Source organism: Tachypleus tridentatus, chromosome 2, assembly GCF_004210375.1.
Source record: "Tachypleus tridentatus isolate NWPU-2018 chromosome 2, ASM421037v1, whole genome shotgun sequence".
NCBI classification, from domain to species: Eukaryota; Metazoa; Arthropoda; class Merostomata; order Xiphosura; family Limulidae; genus Tachypleus; species Tachypleus tridentatus.
In genome coordinates, this window is record NC_134826.1 from 113,772,411 (window position 1) to 113,795,944 (window position 23,534).

At 33.2% G+C, this 23,534-nt stretch overlaps 1 protein-coding gene across 2 annotated transcripts in view; it reads left to right on the forward strand.

The window, feature by feature from the left end:
- The window catches only part of lft (Limb expression 1 family member lowfat), a 97,894-nt gene that overhangs the window by 42,660 nt on the left and 31,700 nt on the right, over positions 1–23,534 (forward strand). Inside the window, exon 1 of one of the 2 annotated variants that reach the window (XM_076490316.1) lies at positions 2,582–2,975. The exons of the other annotated variant lie outside the window; for it this stretch is intronic. Within the exon in view, the coding sequence (XP_076346431.1) occupies positions 2,831–2,975 (145 nt within the window). The 5' untranslated portion in view covers positions 2,582–2,830. Of the gene's footprint in view, positions 1–2,581; positions 2,976–23,534 lie in introns of those variants that run through there. 2 annotated transcript variants of the gene reach the window in all.

The following is a 23,534-nucleotide window of genomic DNA, read 5'->3' on the forward strand; positions in this document are numbered from 1 at the left end:
CATACAATTCATTTAACAGGGAGTTATGCAGCTTTAATTTTTATTTGCGGTCACACCTCGAATTTTTAATTGATGAAGTTATATCTTCGTCTTCATAAAAATATTATGGTTTATAATGTTTGAAATCTATAAACGTTCCTCTTCAGATATCTGGAGTTCCCGATCAATAAGCGTTAATCACAGTTATTGCTTCCAAGGTTTATAATATACCAACTGTAACAAACCTATAACATGTACTGTCATTTTGTGCTTTCGAATCCAAAGTCAATGTACTTTTTAATAGTAACGACTGAGTCACCCCAGTATCACATAGAATGTGTGCGGGTATGAGATTGTCAAAGACGCAGAACCAACAGATACAAAATGCTTAAATTCCTTTCTGACTACATCAGCCTTGATATCAGTGACCAAATCAACAACTCTGATCTGGTAAAACTACGTCCACATACGGACATTAATACAGTTTTTCTTTTTCAAACACCAGCAATAGGACATAGTTTCACATAAATGGTAGACAGGCCTTAATAGTTTTGTTGAAGTTTTATCCTGATAGTCTGAAGGTTTCAAACTAGTGGAGCTGGATTTTTAGAACAATCTTCAATTTTAATGGATTGAGCAGACATAGGATTTAATTGAGAAGATAGGTAGTTCTTTTTTATGAAAAATGGTTTCATATGTTAAGGTGTAATCATTTGAAAGAGCTGCTGCTTCCTTTAGTGTTTCAACTTTCTTTTCGTTCAAGTAAGTTTTAAAGTCATCACTTGCACAATGTTTGAACTCCTCAGTTAGACATAATTGTTGTAATGTATCGAAACTGTTGTCAATATAGAATTACACCATCAATCAAATTAAACATCTTTTGTGTGTGTGTGTGGGGGTTGCAAATTCATATCAGTTTGATTTTCTTGCTTGTGATAACCTTAAATTTTGGCGATAAACCTCCAGTACTAACTCGTATGCTTTGAGAATAGCTGCTTTAACATTACCATAATCTGTACAATCTTTTAGAGAGAGAGAGTAGCATAATCATTTTCTGCTTTACCTGTTAAAACACTTTATAATAATAATAACCATTTTTTGATGAGCCATTGCATGGTTTGGACAACCTTCTCTAAAATGCTGAAAATATTAACACCTTTATTTGCACTGAATGGTGATACTTTAATATATCGATTAAGTTCCAAGTAGTCATTTTGCCTTGGTATTGGAAGTGAACCTAATTTGCATTACTTTCAGCCTAATTTTTTTTTTACTTAAATGCGAGTTTTTCGACTTTGAGACGTTTATTTTCTCTTTCAGCTTCGATACCAGATAGTTCTTTCTAGGGTTTGGTATAAACTTGTTCAAGCTCAATTTCTTTGAGTTTTAACTGGATCTCTAACTTGTCTTTATCACTCAATCCCGATTGACAAGTGGGGACACTAGAGATTACCCTAATACCTCCTCAGACAAAAAAAATCATCATTAACTATGATTTGAATAATATGTTCTTTAGTCTATATTTTCTCATTGGTGGCATTGTGTACCACCAAGGGACACAGAGAGTGGATTTAGTCTTAAAACTGACGTTAATAATGTTGTTTTAGGGATATCTGTTTTGGTATCTTAGCGATGGTTTCTTGCCTTGTTTTGGGTGGCGAAACAAATGAAAGTATGCGGCAATAAACTTTTAAAGAAAGATATCTGCAATTGTTGAATTTTAGCCTGTGTATTTGTATAATGTTTGTTGTATAATTTAGTCGTTTCTAGATATAGTCCGTCGACTTTGTGTTTTGATTGATGATAGCCGCTTTGGAGTATATTCAAATGAAATATTATGACAGTTATAAAAAATCGTAAAACATTTTATTTTGTGTTGTTGTTAGTGACAAATCTGGATTATTCTTTTGCTTACTAAGGGTATAAAGCATTTAAAGGTGCCGTACAAAAGTATTAATAACACCAAAAATTTCTGCCCATCTGATGATCCTTGGTACTGGACGAAAGGCTACGTCGACAGTGGATATGGAAGGTGTAAGATGGTTGATTATTGTAACGTATTTTTCTTTGCTTTAACTTGCCTATTCTTAGAAGAACTTCCTATTAGCATAATTATTGATCAGGATGTTTGAAAGTTTATCGAATGTCATGTTCTTGGTAGTGCATGTATTTTTCTGATGGTAGTGCACGCGCTTTTTTCACGTATATGTAATGTAAATGCAGACTTCTATACGTTTATTTCGTATTTTTCTCGTATAGTCATAACAGTTATTAAAGTACATCCATCACTCATTGTCAACAATGTGGTAAATTTAAAGTTATTTATAGGACTAAAAGAGTGTCAGTATTAGAATATGAGAATAGTCATTAAAATATGCACAAAAGCTGATGCAGGTGCAAGTAAGTTGAATGCTGTGTGTTTGTGTCATAGCAGAAAATATCATAGACACTTATGATATCCTAAGATACAATAAGTTCAGCTTAGTAAAACAGAGGATATAAACATTACATCACTTGATATTTTAGTTCATATCTAGCAAGTGGCCAGCTAACTCCAGCTTCTGGGGAGGCCCGTGGCTATCTTACGACGCTGTTATCATTACCCCAGTACGGCCTGGCTGCGTCAGACAGGTAGTGGGCAAGAGCTTATTCCCCACCCCCTAGACTTAGTAGGCCTCAAGGGGACAGGACAATCATCCAACATAGTAAGAAGTTAGAAGAGCGTCGACCACCGTGCTGCTCAGATGTACTATTGCTAGCGTTCTTTGACTACAAGTAGAACGCGTGTTTCGGTGGGTTTCTCTTTTGATAAGAAAGTTTTGTGGGCCCGTGAGACAACCAGGGCACCAGTATGGCCAAAGTGTCCAACAACAGAAACGACAGCTCAGCATCAACCACCGCTTTGTTATTATGGGCTATTCAAGATTTATCGAACAATAATAATCATTCTTTTACAACTTATCATCAAATATGGAGTAGGCTACGTCGACGCAAAGGTATTGTGTGTGTGCTTAATATTTAATGACAAGTGACTTGTATGTATATATAAATTTTCAGAAAATCTTACGATTACTTTTTACCATAATTTATAAATGTCTTTGGATCCAGCGTTTCTGACTGTGAGAATTGCAATATTAGTGTAACACATATGTAGTCTCATATGAAATTGCTGTACAACTTCGAATATTTGTCACAACAAGTACTTTTAAACTTTCAAAGTTTATTACTTTCTAACAACCGAAGATGATGACATGGTTTTCAATGTACGTGTAGTGTTAATTACAGAGTGTTAGGAAGTGCTTATAGGAAAGTAACTAACTTATTTGAAAAAAAGAAGATATTTTATCTGGATCATCAGTAATTTGGGAAATATTTATTTTCTGTCTCATTGAGTCTTTCTGTCTTACTTATATACATGTTTTTATACATTATTGGTACTTAGCTTTTTTTCCCAAACTACTAGAAAGCCCATACCCCTTGTATTACACGTGTTGATATAATTACAAGTTAGTTAGTAATTCTACATTATGGTCATCAATATGAATTCATTCAAACGTTTTTTATGGCTATTAACATCACTGGGAATCATTATCCTTCTGTTGTTATCTTCAGAGGTCTGTTCACTTCCATTGCTACGTATATGACTTATTGCATAAGAAAACAATAGGGGATATCATTTGTTCATTGATAAGTGCACAGCTTCACAGTAGACTATCTGTGCTGTGTCTACCGCGTGTATCTAAATACGATTTTTAACGTGATGAGCCCTAGCACTAAATTATATATAATTCTGTATAGCCTACCTTATAGAAATTACCAGTTCAACAACTGTACAAATAAAACACGTACATAAATTTTGTTTTAAAAAAAACTATTTTTGCTAAAGTATAATTCTGCGAGTGTATGCGCTTTCAGGAAACGCATTTCTAAAGCAACCTTCCGCATGTTCTTCAAAGTTTGTATAGAATTTTTTGCAAACCTCAATCTAATTAGCTTTCGCTACGCTTGCCATGGGGAGAGAGAGTCGTTACGTTTCTCCATTTTCGATTCCCCGTGGTATTAATAAGGATATACACTACAACAATTTGAACGCGCCTAAATTGTAACAGCATAAATATTACTCCGCAGACATATATATGTAAAAACGGCTCGTTTAGGTTGAGAAAAACGTATCGGTTTTCGGTCATCGTCAGGTTCTCGACATCACTGATTACTCCGCAGAGAGATTTCCAAAATTACGTTATAGCACCAATCAGGTCTGCAATCATCAGACTTTACCCAGAAGGGCAAAGTGCAACAATATAATTTCATTATATATAATTTGTTTTTCTAGAAATTAAAAACACATTATTCGCAAAACTCTTTTTATTTTCTTCTCAAATGGAACATTAACAAGCATATATATTAACTATTATGTACATAAAATTCGTTATGCATAGTATGCAGAGATTCACGAGACCAGTTGGAGACAATGAAGATGTCAGACAAATATATTTCTCAAACGTAAAGAAAAAAATAAGACAATTTTCTTTAACTGAGGAGCTCATCTATAAGATTAATTCAAAGCAATGGTCTTAAGGTTCCTAAATATTTAATTGATTAATAACCTTTCCAAAGCCTTCAATTTATAACGATTGTTATTTACCTACATGACTAGCAGTGACCTTCAAATAACAGTTAGGACTGCAAAGGAACGTGTTTAAAACATTTCCCATAAGCTTGGCCCTTTAAGGAACAAACAAATGTCTACAATTTAACGAGTACTTGCAAGATTCTGTAATTAAAAAAACGAAGAGTCATAAACTAACTTTAACAAATTTTGTTTCCAAAGATTTTAGATCCCGATGTTCGCTGAAAAGTGATATGAATTAAAATAAGTCGTTACCATGGTAGTTGTGTTAGTAAGATCAGTAAGAGTAACTTTTGTGTACGATTTTAATGAAAATTCTAAAAACACCTTACATTGCTATTTTCAAAGATCTATTATTAGATATTAAACCATTATTTAACAAAGGTATATGCATGTATGTGTGTGTCCGCTTATAACTAGCGAAATGCTGGATCAACTGTCACCAAACTTGACATTTATTTGGAGGATCCATGTACAGTGACATGGGGTTAATGTTTTGCTGTCCTCTATGTACCCCTATTCCAGTGTCCCTACATCTTCCCCGTCCGTTGAACAGATACGACAGCTGGTATTCATCAAAGGTTTGGTTCATTCAGCTTCATGAACAGAACAAGTTCAATAGTTTCTATAACATGAAAATAGAAACCTTAACTTTCTGATAACTAGCATAATATCACAATAACATTAACCATATTTATGACTATATTCTATTGTAGGAGATTGTTCAACAACTAAAAAGTATATATTTATGAATATGACATATACAATTCTATACACTTTAAATGTAAAGTGAAATGGCTGCAGAGAGGGGGGAAAACAAACTGTCATTTTCTGCGGGTGTCTGAAGTGGAATGGGAAGTAAATTTTATAGGAATTTTTTCTTTGCTTGAAGCTGTGTATTATGCGCTTTTTGTTTCAATTTGACCAAAGTACGGAAACATTTTAAAATCATTTGAGGATTTTACTATACAAATCTGTGTACACTTTCTGAAATATTTAATTACTTGTGTTAAAAACCGCAAAATGTATGGCCTTGAAACTTGCTGTTGCTAAATATTTAGTATAATTTTTTGCTCATTGTTGATATCCTATTTTCCTTCGACAAGTATTGTGTGTTTTGTGGGAGGGAGAATAGTAAATGCATTTTGTGGTCTATTTGTGCTGAGGTTGTACACTTTGTACCTTAAGACTTTTGAAAGATTGATTTGTGTTTGGTAAACTAACATAGTGTGTTCAATTTTTATTATTCGTTTTCATTTGTTTCAAATGTTAAACTTGGTAATGAAGCTAATAATTTAACAAAATACGTATCAAGGTAAATCAGCGTTGTAGCTTGAGATTAAAATAAGTAAACAAACTTCAAAAGCAGAACTTGAAGATTTACAAATTAAAAATAATTATATAAAAGTATATTCCGTACAATGACTGTGTTAAACTTACATGTTGTGTCTTTCATGTCAATTTCTTTGGTTTCTCAAAGGTTGTTTGTTGTTAATTAAGCACAAAGCTACACAATTGGATATATGTGATCTGCCCACCGAAGGTATCACAACCTTTTTAGTGTTATAGATCTTCAGACTTATCCATGAGTCAACAATGATCTTTTTTATGGTAAAGTGAGAGTATTATCAGCGGACTGGAAAAGGTTTTTTTTTTTAATTTCGCGCAGAACTACTCGAGGGCTATCTGTGCTAGCCGTCCCTAATTTAGCAATGTAAGACTAGAAGGAAGGCAACTAGTCATCACCACCCACCGCCAACTATTGAGCTACTCTTTTACCAACGAATAGTAGGATTGACCATAACATTATAACGCCTCCACGGCTGAAATGGGGAGCATGTTTGGTCCGACCGGGATTCGAACCCGCGACCCTCGAATTACGAGTCGAACGCTTTTACACGCTTGGCCATGCCGGACCACTGGAAAAGGCGTGTCTAGTCAAACATTCAGTTTTTTTTATTTTTTTTCAACGTTGACCTCATATCAAGACATAGTATGTTTTCTTGTTTTGCTCTGCATTATGGAAAGAGATTGGATCTTCAAAACTATTAATTTTTGAATGTAAAGCTGGTAAGAAACTCTATGAATATAATATCCTGAATTGTGCTTTGCATGACTGACTGATTTTTTAAACGGAATATCGCAAAATCATACTAACTGTACTTAGCTTGATAAACAAATCAGTATAAATGCATGTAGTTGAATATAACCGCTTACGTATGTAATTTGCATTATGTATTTTTAGTTGTAGTGGACAAAAAATTGAAAGCCACAAATATGTCAATGTCTGAAATGAAAAATAATCTACTTGAAGAAATTCGTCGAGTATAGTTTTATTACAGAAATGATTTGCCATTATAGTCTGTTGTTTTTTAATTCTGAGAAATAAACGCTCAAGTTATGTAGGAAAGAATTTTCGAAAAAAATAATTTGTCTATATTATGTTTTCTTATTAAAATATTTCAAAATATATTATTTAAATCGAAGAATAGTTGTGGAAAATTACACTGATATATTGTATCTATGCTAGCTTTGGTTGCCATATTGAAAAACACAATGTATTGTAAAAAATTAAATACATTTGTAATGATCTTTGTTAAATATTATAATTTATCCCGGGTAAGTCTCCGATTAACGTATTGCTCTTTTAAGCAGTCGGAAATTTTAATTTTAATTTAGAAGTTAATTGAATTTCGATATGTATCAAATCTGTGATTTTGCCAACAAAATTTGTACACTCAGTTTTCTTTCCTAACATCAATACATTTTAATGTATAACAACAATACAATTTATAATAATGGCTATATTGTTCATTTTTACTCTCTAGAATCATCTGCATATCGAGAGAACACGTGGGACTTGCACAATACAATATACGTTTCATGTATTAAACTGAAACAAACGTAGGTATTAAAACAATTGTGTAGCAGTAAATCCGTTACATCTTTTACTTCAAAAATTTTATCCAAAAGTGTATCTCTTATTACATATTAAAATTTCAAATGGCCTAAGGCCTGGCATGGCCAGATGGTAAAGGCACTTGACTTGCAATGTGAAGGTCGCGGGTTCGAATCCCCATCAGCCAAACATGCCCACCCTTTCAGCTGTGGGAGCGGTATAATATGACGATCAATCTCACTATTCGTTAGTAAAAGAGTAGCCGAAGAGTTGGCGGCGGATGGTGATGACTAGCTACCTTATCTCTAGTCTCATACTGCAAAATTAAGGACGGCTAGCGCAGATAGCCCTCGTGTAGCTTTGCGCAAAATTCAAAACAAATCAAACCAAATGGTCTAAAACTGAGTTAAATGATAACTTTAAATTTAGAGTTAATTGAATATCAATATGTAATCAATTCATGACACTTGCCAACAAGATTGATACACACAGTTTTTCTTTTTTAACACAAATATATTTTAATATACAAACAATAGTACAATTTACAATAATGACTCTTGCAAATTATGATCTATATACAAAAGTTTTGTATATATCTATATACAAACTCTCATATAATATTGAATCTTCTGTCTGGTCTGGAACTCTCTTGATATATTATTGAGGGTTCACGATGAGCAAATTAATTTCGAATTGATGTAGATACAGCTCTCTTAACCAGAAGCTAGCTATCTCTGTATTCTTTCTTCGATGGTCACATGTCGAGTTTTTCTATGTTGTTTTTTCATCCATGAAGTTATGTAATGTTTTCGTAAAAGTTATTAATGTCCAATGTGATTCCACTAAAATTAAATGGTTTATGATGTTCGAAATTCATAAACATTCATCGGCAAATATCCATAGTTCCCGATTAATAAGCGATAATCATAGTTATGGCTTCCGAGGTTTATGGTACACTAACTCTAGTAAACCAACAATATATGCTATCTCTTAGAACGAGTGTTTCTTGAAACTTCAGTTCAAGCAAAAATAAAGACAATACACTAATGTTTATTTCACACGTATATTTTATTCTTACACTCGAGATTTTTTACAAATTCATGTATAGATGGGTATTTCGCAATACAGATTTAATAGTACAAGTTATGTACATTTCTAAATGTAAATGTAACTTAAACATAGATATTAAAATAAATAGATATCGGTAAATCTGTCACAGTATAATTAACATACAATTCCATATCTGGACGGCTTATTTTTTTAGTAATCTGTGTTTCCAATATTTGTGCAAACCTAAGCAAAATCTCTGTACTATCCATCCATAATTATGAAGGGATAGACTAGAGATAAAGTATCTAGCCAACATAACCTGCAGTTACGATAGAAAGTGTTCGTACCCCTGCGTCCCGAGTAGTTTTTTGTTCATAACTTAAAAAGTATCTCGATTAGGCACTGGGTTCATAATTATTGGAATTTTGCCAGGAAAAAAAAATTACTTCTGGCAATTTAGCGCCGTCTCCGTCATTATCTACTTGGCCATCAAGGCGAACAGGAAACAACTGTCCAGTGATTTAAAAAACCGAATTATTGTAAAATACAAGTCCCGTGTGTCTCTTTCTGGTATTACTACACAACTTAATGTGAAATATACTGTTCAAAACATAATTGCAAGTTTAAGCTAACAGGAGCAACTGCTAACCTCCCTCGTTCTGGACACCCCACCAAAATTCCAGAAAGAACCAAGAGGAAGGTTCTCAGAGAAGCAAGTAGGAACCCTCGTTTAACACGTAATGACATACAGAAACTGGTAAAGGAAACTGGGGTTGAAGTAAGCACCTCTACAGTTTCGAACATGTTACGCTCTTCAGGGTTCAAAGCATGTCGTCCTCGTAGAACTCCACATTTAAAGCATCTTCATTTAGAAACACAATTGAAGTTTGTAAGAAAGCATGTAGATAAACTTTTTACCTATTGGAAGAGTTCTTTGGTCAGACGAGACTAAAATCGAGCTTTTCGGCCACAATGATGTTTGCTATATTTTCCGTAAGAAGGGAAAACGAAATATTCCAAAGAACACCGTCCCTACTGTTAAACACAGAGGTGGCTCGATCATGCTATGGGGTTCCTTCAGCTCTTCTGGTGTAAGTAGCCTTCACTGCGTCAATGGAATCATGACAAAAGAAGAGCACGTTTATATATTAGGCACTTGTATCAAGAATGATGCTCGGAACTTGCGGCTTGGGCGTCGTTGGATCTGCCAGAACGACAATGACCCTTAGCACACATCGTAATATGTGAAATTCTGGTTGCAGAGGAACCATATAAGCGTTCTGGACTGGCGATCTCAACCCAATTGAAAACGTTTGGTATGAGTTGAAGATCAGGGTTCATCAGCGTCATCCTGAAAACATGCAAGAGTTGAAGGCCTTCTGTAAAGAAGAATGGAAGAAAATACCACTCGAATACTGTCAAACGATCATGAAGGGCTATGAGGAGAGATTGCACCAAATAATTCACCTGAAAGGCTACACAACTGAGCATTAAAGTAGACGCACGAACACTTTCTGCCCCTCCTATGTTTGGTTATTTATTTATAAACAGTATACTTGCCCTTCAATTCACATAAAAATTTATGTAGATGTGTGATAGTATAATATTTATAATATACCTTACTTTCATTATCCTAATCGTGATACTTTTTAAGTTATGAGGGAAAAGAACTATTCACGACGCAGAGGTACGAACACTTTGTCGTAACTGTACCACAAACACTTGGGCTATTCTTGTTTGGCCAATTTGTAAGATTTGGGTGCCTCTCTTATAGCGCAATCACAACCCCAAAATGCAGATTGCATTTTTGCGGCAACTGATTACAAACTGTGGATTCTCAGATTCACAGTCCTAGAAGTTATGTCAGTGTTTCCACGCCCTCTCTCGTAAAATGAAAGATAAGCCTTGATATACCTAATTATTTCAAAAATCTGATTTATAAAATTAGAAAATATTATAATAAAGTGAACAATGTAATCAAACCGTATACGTTGTTATGATATTTGTCGTACTATGTCTACTAAATGTATGTATTGAAATTTTAAAAAGATAATTTTAGGCATTCATTCCAGAAACCAAAAGTCAAGTAATTGTAAAATGGTAGTGACGTCACTTTGCTCGTAACGTGACAGATGCTAGAAAGCGAAACGACCCGGATTTTTTTCATCGGAATGTTACATTTCCTTGTAAGGACTGTGTTGTTAGGTTTTCTTTACTGATACTTTGTTTGTTTTTATTTTTCGAGAATCACAATCCCATGTAACCTAGATGTGAAAATTATCTTCCAGAATTTATTTCAAGTGAGCCGCAAATATACTGAAGTGTGCAGTTCATCGAGGTGTCAGTCCGATTTGAATACAAACGATTATATGGTCTATTAAAGAAAACAAAAACAAACAAGTTATTACCAGCATCTAAGAGAGCACAAACAAACTAATGTTCAAAAGCGGGAGAGAAAACCAGATGTTTGATCTTTTTTTTTTGTAAAGACCAAACATTCTTATTCATGAGTTTCATATTTCGAAATGCAATTACTATCGAATAATTAATACGAAAAGAATCGTGTGTTACAAATGTATTGTATGTCCCTGCTTTTCTTACGTATTACGACATTGTAAACCCTAAACTGAAATCTAGTATTATTTGAAGTTTTTTTTTCCTTTGTTGTTTGGTTTCATACCCATATGTGTATTCACGAGATCTGATTTGCAGTAAACACTATAAGTACAAAATAGACCCTGATTAGTATTGTTTAACTTTACTTGCTGTATACATCGATAAGAATATTTTGTTGATTATAATTAAAATTTAAAGTGTTTCTTTGGGGCAAATCTTATATTTGAAAATTTTGCAACCTAAATGAATTAAGTTTATATCAATAGAAAGAAAAATACCTTAAAGTATTCAAAATAAATTCCAAAGATACCTTAGAAGCTTCACAATGTTATAATTTGATGTACGTAAGCCTTTTACAATTTACAGTTTTTGAGTTGCAAACTATATGAAAGCAATTTCCATATTTTGAATTCGGATGTCATTTTTTCATATTATATTCTCATAATTTTTGTCAATGAGTCGACGAAGAGATGTACGACACTAGGGCTGTGGTGATTTGATGTCTTAAATGTTACCAGTCCTGTATATGATCATTTTTTAACTTTACTTAATTCAGCCAACAACAACAAAAAAGGAAACTGCTCTTATAAAAGCTTGAGGGAGGGTTACTGTCTCCTAAATGGAATTATGTTTCATTTGTCAGCGGCGGTAAAAACTTGTCAGTCTTCCTGTGGCTGCAGCAGTTTTTAGGGAAGGCTTACTGTGAGAAGTGTAGTCATAACTTGTTAAGCTGGCTTTACCAACATCGTTATTTTCGGTTTTTTCGGTACTTGCTAAACCAGCTGAGGCAGAAGCTGTTGTCACTAACTGTGACAGGGTTACTTTTCCACCTGTAGGTAAATAACCTGTGCCTATTTAGCATAACGGCTCGCTTGTTTGTTTGTAAGAGAACCTGTTGCACACCGTAGGTGATTACAATTTTGGTAAGAAGATAAAAATGAAATAAATAAATAAATTACTTTTGAAGTCTTATCTTCAAGTGCAAGTTTATTGACCCTTAAGAAATTGCACTTTGTGATTCTGCCATGACTCAGGAGTTAACGTTTACTGTTGTTATGTGACTTGTTAGGCAGGCATAGCGCAATAATTACAGTGATGGGCTGGAGATCCGAAAGTCCATGTTCGCATCCCTTCACAACAAAAAGAAGAACAACAACAAAGGTGCACTCAGCACTTTAGGAGAATTTGTGCCTTTAAAACAGTGATGGTCAAATTCCACTATTCAGTTAGTCACTCAAGAACTGATGCTGGATGTTGTTGATTATCTGCTCTTCTTCTAGTTTATCAATTTAAAACTAGGGTAACTCTACCTGAATATCCACAACAAACAAAAGAATCACTTGACTTGTTTATAACAGATTGTTCAAAATCGGCATCTATTAAATACGTATGCTTGCCCTGCTGCTGTCAGTTGTCGCATCTCTCATATATTGCTTTAATAGTAAATGTGAAAAGAACATTATGATGATAATTATGATGTATGGAAGGAAGGGCGTTAGAAAATTTAGATATTGAAGTTTAGCGAGTAGGACTAAAACGTGAAACGTATATTCACAACCTACTTTTGAATGTTCTATAATACCTTACACAGCCTTCTATTGTTCCTTATATCATAAATTTATGGGTAACAGCATGCTTTATTCACTGAAGAGTTGATAATGTGCCACACAGAAACACCATGTGTGATACATGACATCCTGGTTTTTGTAGATAAAATAATAAAATCTATTCTAATCTGTAAAGGAATATTTACGAAACAATATGAAAGATAATTTATACACATAAAACAAGATCTTCGTCAAGTATGAGTTAACTACCAATGGTTTTATACACAAGATTAGATACATAAAAAGAACATTACTTGTAAATAATACGTGTTAGATATTTGGTATGTTTTTGTTCAACTAACATTTGATTTTAATTAAACACTTAAATGTATTGCTATTGGTTATTTTGGATTCGATTACATTTTTTTACTTGCATTTGAAGAGTGAGTAAATGTTCTTTTTTTATATCGATGTTACATCATGTTAGGTTTGTCATGCAAAGCAGTAGCTATAGTGACGTATTGAACATTGAACATCCCATTAAGCAGTCTCCCGCTGGTACAGCGGTAAGTCTTCGGAATTACAATGCTAAAGTTTGGGGTTCGATTGCACGCGGTGGACTCGGTAGAGAGCAACCACTAAAACGCGTTTTCTTTACTTATATATCACACTAAAAAGTTTCTGCCTTGTTGATAATCATACAGTTTCACTACATTCAAATGGTTATTCTAAAACACTTCATATCCATTGCAACCAAAATTCCGTATCCTAAGCATATAACTATACAGATCACCGGTCTGTTTTTGTATTAAGACTACAAAGTTTAATCTGTATAAACATATGCAATGAATTTTCTAATTAAATGACCTTTGGATATATTCTTTTATTTCGTTTGTTGCTTTCTAAGAGGTACCTACGTAATTCAGGAATAATATGAAGTTTTGAAACAGCTGTTTGTGGGATAATATACTTGTTTGTGTACAACTTTTCATCTCTGACAATGAGTCACGATCACACACAACACATATGTGAAACTACGTACAGAAATCTATTATTTCACAAATAGCTGAATCAAACCTAACATTAACTCTCTCTTCTTTCAGTTTAGTGTGTATTAGTACAAAATAAAAAGTTCCTCTTGTAGATTGTGCCCATTGTACATTGTTTTACTATTTCTTTTAAATGTCTTTTAGTGACTTACAACAAAATCGCATCGTGATTTTCATAATTGCAGCATTTGAAATCAACTAGTGGCTCACAAAATATACACAATTAGTAAACACCATGTATACAGTGCTCCAAAATTTCTTCAGTTTTCAACGTTTCTTTTTCGCATCGCAGATATTCAACTTTCCGAAAGCTCTAAGAAATTTAACAATAATCTATAAGTCTTCTATATAAACACTTGTAGAATATACGAGCAATAAGATGCTTGCTTGAAATATGATGTATAAAAAGATATTATCGCTGAACAAAAACGATGTTTCAATCCCTTTACCCTTAGCATTTTGCAAGTTGTGTTCTTCAAATGTACGTGACTTCCTCCAAATACGTTTGTGTGTGTGTGTGTGTGTTAAAGTTATGCTTTTTAGTTAATGGAAGTGCTTCAGCCAATTCTTGGTCTACAGTACATAAATGCCAACTTCTCGTAATCTCTGTGTATATGTTTAGATAAATTAACAAATACATTGATTATATTATTTTTCATTGAAATTAAGCTTTTATATGTAAAATTGATAAGAGTTAGTGGAGCATGAAGTGTGCGTGCATGTTTTATATATTAAAAGGTTCATTTGCGCTTAGAAAAAAAATCGATAAAAACATTATCTGGTGTTTAAGATACAAATATATATACATTAAGAGTTTAGTGATTGATCTGTTGTACCAAATCTTTTTTTGTAGTTACCAAATATTATTTTTTGTCGTGTTCTTCATATAAAAATTGATAAACGTTTTATGAGATATTCTAAACACGTTACTTTTCTACGCATAAACTACGATATCTCATTATGTACTTTCACTTAATATAAAACTAAATAAAGCCACGCATGTACACGTGCTTCACATGCACATGTAAAATTATTTTATATTAGTTTGTATTATTTCTTTCTAAAGAAATATATTAAGCGTTAATTTTTTTTTTCTATTTTAAAACCTGGAAATTATTCAGACTTTTTTTTAAGAATCAAGAACTATTTGATGAGTTGGTTTCACAAAGCACGTAAAGTGAATCCTTACTTACAAAGGTTGTTGTATTAGAATAAATTTCTCAAACACATTGTTTTTATCTATAGCATTCCATGGATGTTGTATTAAACCAAGTTGCTCAACCGCAACTTTGCAGGGTTTCTGATGTTTTATCGAACGCTTACAATACATTTTCATTTGTAAACAAATTCCTCAGCTAGTGACGTTGATTTTACCAGTAACTTTAGAATGGATGTTGTATTAAAATAGACAACCACAGCTGCGCTGACTATCTAAGGTTTAATCAGTGACTTACAATAGATTTTATATTAAAACCAACTCTTCAGCCAACGTGACGTGATTCCTTACTTTTATCGGTAACTTTACAATTGATTTTGATTCTACTAGTAAGTTATCATTTTTTCAATGATACGCCATAAACCTGGTGGTTCCATTAAAACTTGTAATGGGAATGCACCAAATTCAGTAGTTCTATTGCGTGAAAGGCTGGTCTAAAGCTTGTATCAGATAAGTGCCGCCTTATTCCAACAACGGGTAATGGAGGCATGTTCTAAGATAGACCTTGTCTTATTGCTTCACAAAAACTTGCTTGAAAACGAGTAATACGGCTGGCGATTCATGACCTGTCTAATGGCTCTGTGCTACGGCCTCTCCCAGCCATAATAATGGAGGCATGCATGACATTAAGTAGGCACTCTTTGTTGCTTCTATTTGCATTTGAGCTGTTAGTAAACGGTCTCGAGCATGCAGGTGAACATAATGCCATTTTGTTCTTGTACACTTGTGCTGTAACTCTGCATATATTAGAGTGTCTAATGAAAGCTTTCAACCTGTAACAGTGGGCCTTTTTAGGTATTCAAATAGGTGGCAGCTTCTGTTATTAATTGTCCATTACAGCCCAACTGTGCAAGTCTACCCACGTACAAACCGGCGCCAACTCAGCATTCCGTGGCTATAGAACACGATTTCCAACTCTCTGCAGCTGTCCCTTATCAACCATTGGTGTGACAAATGAATGTAGCCTCTGATGCACTAGAAGTTTTCTAACCCAATGCTACAGCTTATTCTTGTTTATTTTGGACTTTCGCGCAAAGCTACACGAGAGCTATCTGCTCTAGCCGTCCCTCATTTAACAGTGTAAGACTAGAGGGAAAGCAGCTAGTCGTCACCACCCACCACCAGCTCTTGGGCTATTGTTTTACTAACGAGTAGTGGGAATGACCGTCACATTATAAAGCCACCGCGGATGAAAGGGCAAGCATGTTTGGTGCGGCGGGGATTCGAACCCGCGACCCTCAGATAACGAGGGCATGCCGGGCCTAGTTTATTCTTAAGGGATCAGTTAAGCAGTGTATTTTATAACTAAAAATAAGGAATTAAAATACTTAAGTGAAATAAAAAGCGTGGCTGATATTTATATAGTGTTACTTTCGCATGTTTATTTCTAAAATCGTTTTTTTCCTTCATTTCTTCTACGTCTGTTAAAGAGATATTGTAACACTCCAAAAGAGATAATTAAACCATTATGAAATGCAAAGATCCAATTTTTTTGAAATAACATAAGATAATTTCTTTTACGTTTTTCATCACTTGGCTTCTTTAAATGCATTCAAACAAAAATAAATATTTTGACAGTCATTAAATACCAAAACTGTTTGAACAAACTTGAGTTTTTACCATCCACCTACTTTTCTGTTTGGATTATACAAGGTCATCATTAGGTAACATTAATAAAGAAATGTTATTAGAATACCTTGTCGTATAAATGATTAAAGAAACCATGATTTTGCTATATTTCATGTTTTTTTCTCATTTGCCTCATTTAAGAAATTCGCAAAATATTAGTGATTAAATATTTAAATCAATCTGATGTACATAGAATAATTTTTGAAATTTTCCGAAAAATTTTTTTTGTCACCCACAGTTATTTCAACTGTTTAAAAGTATTGATAAATACGTCTTTAGGTTATGTTAAGTATTATTTTAATACAGTCATCTGAACTAGTTTTTAACTTGAAAGAATCAAACAGATTTTTTGGAAAGCCTTGAAATAGAAAACAAGATCTGAATTAACTTCAAATAAAAAGAATTAAAAGGACCACGTTCGATAGTTTACTCGGCATGGTCAAGTGGTTAGGGCGCTCAAGTCCCAAACTGAGGGTCGTGGTTCGAATTCCCGTCACATGAAACATGTTCGCTCTTTAAGTTGTGGGAGTGTTATTATATAAAAGTTAATCCCACTAGTAGGTGGTAAAAGAGTATCCCAAAAGTTGGCAATCATTGGTGATTACTATCTCTCTTTTCTCTAGTTTTACACTGATATATTAGGGACGGCTATCTCGGACAGCTGTCGCGTACCTTTGCGCGAAATTTAGAAACAAACAAACAAACTAATCATGTTTGAGGCATAAACAGTAACTAGATGGGTCATAATCAATAACTTATAAAAACTTGTTTGGCCAAAATTGTTTGCATCATTGCTTTGAATAGGAAAAAATCATGGTCAGAAAGAAAAATGTGGAATTTATTTTCTGTCTGTGAGAGTTTGTTTCACTAAAAGGGAATTCATCTATCAGTTAAGTAGTGTTTGTTCATAAAGATTTCCAAACAAGACCAATAGCACTGTCCTATTAATACAGCCACAAACGTCATAAGCAACACAAAAATATAAGTATTAAAATTTTCCAGCACACATTTTATTTTGGTACTTGTTATGAAATTGGGTTTTCAACTGCTCTTGTTTCTATTTATCTGTCTACATTTACTGAAATAAAGTAATATACCTTATAAAATAGAACTACTCATTTTTTATTCTGAAAAATCCAAAGTCGCTATAAACATCTGTGGAATTTTTTAGCTCGAATCTATCAGAAAAGAAGCTGATCTAAGCCTGCAGTCCTTGAACTTGTCTCACTATATAACCAGGTGTGTTGTGGGATTCGCGTAAACTATTGCCTGCTAGGCATGGTTTATTAGGTTATAAGCACGAATGTGTTCTTTCATAAGTTGTCGCAAAGACGAAATTTTGCGAGAAAATGTTTTAACTTGTGAAACAATAGAACTGTATATCATTGAATCATAACACAAAACAGTATTTTCAACAAAGCTATTTTAACTTCAAATTACGTGCATTGTTTTTGTGTCATGAATTCTTCGCACTAGATAAAATACTTTCAAGTTCAGGTTATCTAGATCTAAATCTTTATTATTAACCATAAATTTCTTTGTTTTTGCTCGTAATTAATTTTTATTTATTTTATTTTATATTTATACTCTTAATGGACATTTGTTCTTTAAAATGTTTAGAATACGCAGTTAGTAACCAATCGCGAAACTTTTGGTAAAAATTATATGAGAAATGCGTTGGTATGACTTTAACAATGGGTAGATTCTGGATATTAAGGAGATAGAGAGTTGTTTGGAGCCGTTAAAAGATTCGCTCCGTTTTTATTTTAGTCATGAAAGCAGTGCAAATAAATTTATTCTTTATGTTAGCATAATGAAGTTAGCGTCATTTGTAAACATGATCTACAAGTTCCAAAAGTGTTCAAGTCTGCCAAAGCGTTATCATTACATGCACTGGAGTTTGATTTATTCTCAATAGATAATTAAAAAAAAAACGCCAATGAAAGAACAAAGTTAAAAGAATTTTATTTGCCTTTCTCCCCTTATTAAACATTGTGATAACAATTTTCATAATAAAGGTACAAAAGAAAACGACCATTACTCTTCGTATAATAATAATAATTCAGTAGATGTGCAATTTTGGTAATTTTTTTGAGCGACGAAGTACATACCTAGGTGAAAGCCCGACAGATCCGGTGAAAGTCTGCAGGACAAAGATAACTCTCAGTCCGTAACAGGCTTTCGGTTTGAAGTTCTTGTAATGCACTATAAATTTCCCATTTTAAGGTTTTACAAGTTATTTTAACTGCATATCTCTGTCATTTTTTCCCTTGAAAATGCGGAAAACACGCCAAAAGTTAGCTAAGAATGAGCGAAATCTCAGGATTTTCAGTAGCATTCCATCTCCAGGAAAATTGTTGTACGACAGGGGAAATAGATTGGAAGTAGGATGGTGTAGCAATCGAGTGAGAAACTTGATAGAAATCGCAAAGCTGTAGCGTTCTTTCTTGTTCAAAGCAACTCATTTTACAGTAGAGATATAGTAAAGAATTTTGCTGTCTGGTTTGGCATATTCAATGCATGAAATTTAATAATAATCTTGAATTTTACTTCTGTGAAAAAGTTTATTCTACATCTAGAAGTAAGAAATGTCTTAAAAATATTTTGATTTTGAAATGCTTCTCTTATTCAGGATTAAGCGTTTATTCAACCCTAATATAAAGTGGAAGTTAAATGGTATGAGTCAAAAATGGTGAGAAATTTAAACAGTAGCAATATCTTTATTCTCCGCTTTATAGTTGGATATTCTATTACTGTATATTTTGGATATTATGGGAAAGAAGCCAAAACGCTGAAAAGCTTAATGTTTATTTAGACAATCTTTGATTTATAGAATTTTGTTGTGGTATGAATTTTGTTTAAACTTAACTATTTATAATAGCTATTGCAGTAACGATATAGGGGTTGTTCTATAAAATATTTTAACTTTTCAATATATGCAAAACTTTAAAAAATTGGCTTGTTTTAGGACTATTAAGTTAGCCTATCAACTTTGGTCTGAATCGGTCAAATTGTTTAGGAGTTGCGTCTGTAGATAGAAAGTTTTCCTTTACTGAACAGCTACCGCACTGGTATGGCCTAAATACGTATAGCTCATATGTGAAGAATTCCCATACCCCGATTTTTATAGTCAGCAGTGGATAATAATAATAAACTTTTTTACTTCAGCCAACGTTTCGTCAATTGTGGCTTCATCAAGGCTTGTAGTGTTAAAATAATTTCTGATGACAATAAAATAATTTCATAAATTTTAAATTATTATACGAGAACTATTAGAAAAATCAACAGAAACGAAAAATTGTTTGATACTTAATTTATTATATATATATATATAGGTTCTAGAAAACGTAATTCCGTTTTCGATAAACCTAGAACGTTATGTTTTAGTAATTTGGTTTCTTTGAGAAATAAACTAAAATACATTATTTATCAGAATGTATTCTAAAATTTTAATAGCTTGTATTAATTAGAAGGCATACAGATATAATCCTCAGCTGGGGTGTTTTTGTGTTAATGAACTCATCTTTATCCTATCATTGAAGAAGTATTTTAAACACCAACCTACTGATAGCTGTGGTAACAGGAGTTTTGATTAGTCATGACTCGTACTTCACTGAATTTGGAAGGTAATGTTAATTGATAATTGTTATTTTGTTACATTAACTTTTTTGTTGGTATTTAATAGAGACTGAATGGAAGATTTGTTTCAAATGTTAATTTGTTTCTGGTAATTCACATTGAAATAGGTAGAATATATAACCATCGTTTGTAAGTGATTGTGTTGCGCATAAATTGTTTTAGTATTTTAGTATTCGAATTGAAGACTCCAAAAATATCAACCAAGCTTGGCCAATTCAAGTCGTATCACTTCTGCTGAGACAGTGGCAGGAGGCATGATTGATAGTTTAGCAGTTGGAGGGTAGCAAACCCCCCTCCAGTCACGCCCTACCTGGAGCCTCTTTCACTCCACTATCTATGAGCAAGTTAGCTGTTTCAACGAAAACATGGATTTGCTTGGTATTCATTGGACTACCAACACGATGTCCGATTTTGCTGAAATATGTTTCACATACCTGATAAAAGAGTTGGTTAAAATAAAACTAACGATAAATTAAAACATTCTCACACTGGTAAATAGTCAGATGTTACAACATAAAATTTACCAACTCGTACGTCTCTTCAAGAAAATAGCATGCATTATTTATTGTCAAGTGGAACTGGCCTATGCAAAGATTAAAAACAAGTTAATATGTTAGAATTTTTAAAACGAGCTATTGGTTTTCTCACGTTGATAGAATTTAATTTTGCAGTATTTCAACTGTACTTTTGAAAAGTAGACGTTGTTTTTTTTTTCAGAGTTCCACAATCGCTTCTGTATCACAAATATTATTTTGCAATATCTTACATTCACATTTCTTAAGTTTAGTTGTTGCACACTCAATTATTGTTTTAGTTCTTGTTTAAATAACTTGTGCATAACTGAAATAAACGTTATTCGACCTTTTTTTTTTTTAGTCTCAGTCAATCACATCCTCCTCAACATGTTGTTTATTCCTAAGTTTTAAGTAATTCAAGAGATTAACAAGAAAATATTTTACCAAATCTTTCTGGTATATTCTTTAAGACAATGGTAATAGTATCCTTATCCAGGTTACGATTTCAATCTCATGAAGACAAAATGTGTCACACTGACTTGATTTGGACTCGCTATGTAGCTTTAAGATCCAAGTTACTGTCCAACAGGTGTAAGTCAAAATTACTATGGTAGCAAATAGAAATACACATTTAGCTCAACGTATTACAATTTCAAATAGACTGAAACTGGATGAAATTGTGATTTTAGATTTAGAAATTAAATACATTTTATGATACTTGCCAACAAGATTGATACACACATTTTCTTTTTTAATACAAATATATTTTAATATACAAACAATAACACAATTTACCCATGGTGGGCAGAGCACTGATAGTTCATTGTAGAACTTTGTACTTAACTTTAAAAAGATTAAATAAAAAACGGTTATTACAAATATTTTATATACAAGCAGTATCGAGTTTTCTTTCAGATCAGGAACTTCCTTGGTATCTTATCCGAGGGTTCACCACGAGCAAATTAATTTCGAGTGGATGTAGGTACAACTCGCTTAACAGGGAGCTAGCTAACTCTGTAGACTTTCTTCGGTGGTCACACGTGCAATTTTTTTTCATTGATGAAATTATATAATATTTTCGTAAAAAATCAGTCCAATTCGAATTCGCTGAAGTTAAATAATTTTTAATGTTAGAAATTTATAAACATTCATGGTAAAATATCTAAAGTTCCCGATTAATAAGCGTTAATCACAGTTACAGCTTCCGACATTTATGGTACACCAATTGTAGTAAACCAAAAATATAAACTGCCACTTAGTACGTCTTATTGATTATATTTATAGGCGTGAGGAGTGTTCTTGAAACTTCAGTTTAGGCAACAACACAGACAATACTCTAGTGCTCACGTAAACACGTATGTTGTTGATTATTACACTTGAGTATCTTTTACAATTTCAGTGAATGAACGAGAATTTTTCCAGCACAAATTTAACACCATAAGTTATGTACATTTCTAAATATAAATTTACTTAAACAAACATCGATATTAAAATGGATACGTGATAAATACACCACAGTAGTCATTGTCAGGGATAGTAAGCAGTGTATGCGATCGTCTAAGCTTAATTATTAACGAGTCACTAATTACCTAGTCGTGGTTCATTCGTCATATTAACTTGTCTAGAAATATATTATATTTGAATTCACTGTAAATAGTATATACACTGAAAACATTTTTGCATCCTATCCCACTTATTACAAATGTGCTTTGTAATTTTTGAATTTGCATTTATTGTACTATATACGTTGAATATTTTTGTTTTCAAAAGTCCTAATTTATTTTATATGACGATCCCCAATAACAAGATGTCAACAGGGGAACAAGTGAGGTAATTGTTTCTAAATCAACCATTCTTATTAAAGCCGTTTAAAACTACAAAATGTCAAAAGTTCAGTGTCCGTTGTAACGCAATTCACTGGTATTGCTGAGACCTACTGTGCTAGCTTTATTTATTATCCTCACCTGTTGACTTTATGGAGTTTCGTTGGGTTGGTCTACTTCTTAGTTATCGTAAAACAAAGAAGATAAAAGGGATTTTTTTGTTCCTTGACAAGTCTTTAAAGATCAGGTGCAGGTGGAAGAAAAACTAGTTACTATAAAACACACAGACCGGTGAAACACTTAACTCTCTTATTGCATCACTTTAATTACTGTCAATTTTTTGTTCATTTTATTGTATTATTTGGAATTTGCATATGTCCAGTTAGTTCGGGTGCTTGACTCGCGGCCTAAGGGTCAGGAGTTCGAATTTCCATCCCATCAAACATGCTTTTCCTTTTAGTTGTGGGGACGTAATATGTCTTGATCATTCCCACTATTCGTTGGTGAAAAAGCAGCCCAAGAATCATCAGTGGGTGGTAATGACTGGCTACCTTCCCTTTAGTCTCTCACTGCTAAATTACGGACAGCTAATCCAGATAGCCCTCCTGTAGCTTTGTGCGATGTTCAAACCAAAAACACATTCATAAACGAATACCAAACATGAACAACTATTTCTACAACAAAGTAAACAACCATGTAACAAATAACATAGAATTATACAAACTATATTTTCCAATCAATATTACTAACAATCACACTAATAATACTTATGAATATAATACTCTACTGCTCACCAAAAAAAAATCTCACTAACTGAACTCAAACAAGCAATCAAGAATTCAAAAACAAATCACCAGGAAATGATGGCATACAAACAATTCTCAAAAAAGGCACTCCAAAATTATTTGACCACCTATTAGCTATCTTAAATTATATTTCTAT